The sequence below is a fragment of the Propithecus coquereli genome, unplaced genomic scaffold (genome assembly GCF_000956105.1).
Source record: "Propithecus coquereli isolate 6110/MARCELLA unplaced genomic scaffold, Pcoq_1.0 Scaffold227, whole genome shotgun sequence".
Taxonomy (NCBI): domain Eukaryota; kingdom Metazoa; phylum Chordata; class Mammalia; order Primates; family Indriidae; genus Propithecus; species Propithecus coquereli.
Window position 1 is genome coordinate 2,864,379 of NW_012147808.1, and position 1,631 is coordinate 2,866,009.

At 36.6% G+C, this 1,631-nt stretch overlaps 1 protein-coding gene across 1 annotated transcript in view; it reads right to left on the reverse strand.

The window, feature by feature from the left end:
• Nucleotides 1-369: 369 nt before the first annotated feature.
• Nucleotides 370-1,631, reverse strand: part of LOC105811027 (formin-binding protein 4-like) — a 1,648-nt gene continuing 386 nt past the window's right edge. The window contains exon 2 of the mRNA XM_012645105.1: nt 370-395. Coding sequence (XP_012500559.1) covers nt 370-395 — 26 coding nt within the window. The remainder of the gene's footprint in view (nt 396-1,631) is intronic.

A 1,631-nucleotide genomic window follows, 5' to 3' on the forward strand; every position in this document is an offset into this window, starting at 1 on the left:
GGCCTTTCCTTTCTTTCTTTTCTTTCTTTTCTTTCTTCCTTTCTTTCTTTCTTCTCTTTTTTTTTTTTGGTAGAGGCAGGATCTCAGGGTCTCACTATGTTGTCCAGGCTGGTGCACCATAGTTTTAGGCTCTTTTTGCATTGCATCTGGAACAAAATAAACAGTGATACTAATTATTACTATTTTTTTCGGCAGCCTCATTATTACTATTAATGAGTCTTTTGTTTACACAAAGTCCAGATAATATTATAAAACTGGCTGGAACCAAGTTGAGATTATGAACTAAACCAAAATGTATAGGAATGTGAAGGACTGTTTTCTTTGGGGGAGACATATTTCTGGAAGTGGTTGTGTTTATAACAAGGATTCTCAACCCTGGCTGTTCATACAACCATCTGGAGGGCATTAAAGCAATTTAAGAATCTGAATCAATTGGACTAAGGGTGGGAGTGCAGGACACATATCAATTTGTTGTTGTTGTTGTTGCTTTTAGAGATGGGGCCTCAATATGTTGTCCAGGCTGGTCTCAAATCCTTGGCTCAAGCCATCTTCCTGCTTCAGCCTCCCAAGCAGCTGGAACTATAGGCACATGCCATCCCACCCACAATTGTTTTGGCTGTTTTTTTAAAGCTCCTTAGGTTATTCTAATACTTAGCCAAGATTGCTAACCACTGGCTTTATTATTTTTTCCTAGTTTAATGAGGTATAATTGACAAAGATTGTGTATATTTAAGGTAGGCAATGTGATGATTTGATATACAATGTGAAATGATTACTACATCAAGTTGTTAAATAAAATTTCTAGAAGACCATTGTTTTGGACTGAGCTCCTCTATTAAGCCCTAACAGACCAAACCAAAATGGAGTCATTTATGCCAAAGTACCACATCATCAAACTGTAACTAAGTTGTTTATCTGACCTGAGAAATCAGAAGAGAGAGTTAATAGCTAAATACCCCAACAGGGGATTAGTCAGCTTTAAGCAGCATGATAAGGAAGTCCCCTCTGCTTTAACCTTTATAAGGAAAGTAACTTTGAAACAAATCATTGTTTTGCTTTCTGTTTCTGCTTTCCTCAGCCCTTTTCATTCTATGAAACCAACCTTCTCTGCTCAGCTCAGTGGAAACTCATTCTATTTTATGGGATGAAGTGTTACCTGATTTGTGCAATTGGTAAATAAAAGCCAATTAAGATCTTCAAAACTAAATTCGTTGTAATTTTGTCTTTCGGCAAAGTTAATTAATAAATCCATCACTTCACAGTTACCATTATTTTGTGTGTGTGAAGACTTAAGATCTACTCTCTTAGCAAATTCAAACATACAATACAATATTATTAACTATAGTAACCATATTCACATTAGATCCCCAGAACATACTCATTTTATAACTGAAAGTTTGTACTCTTTAACCAACATCTCATTTCCCCTACGTCCCAGCCCTTCCCTGGAAACCACCATTCTATTCTCTGCTTCTATGAGTTCAACTTTTTTAGATTACACAAGTCTTAGTCTGTTCTGTGCTGCTATAACAAAATACTTGGGACTGGGTAATCTATAAAGAACAGAAATTTATTCTCTCACAGTTCTGGAGCCTGGGAAGTTCAAGATCAAGGCATCTGGTGTGGGCCTT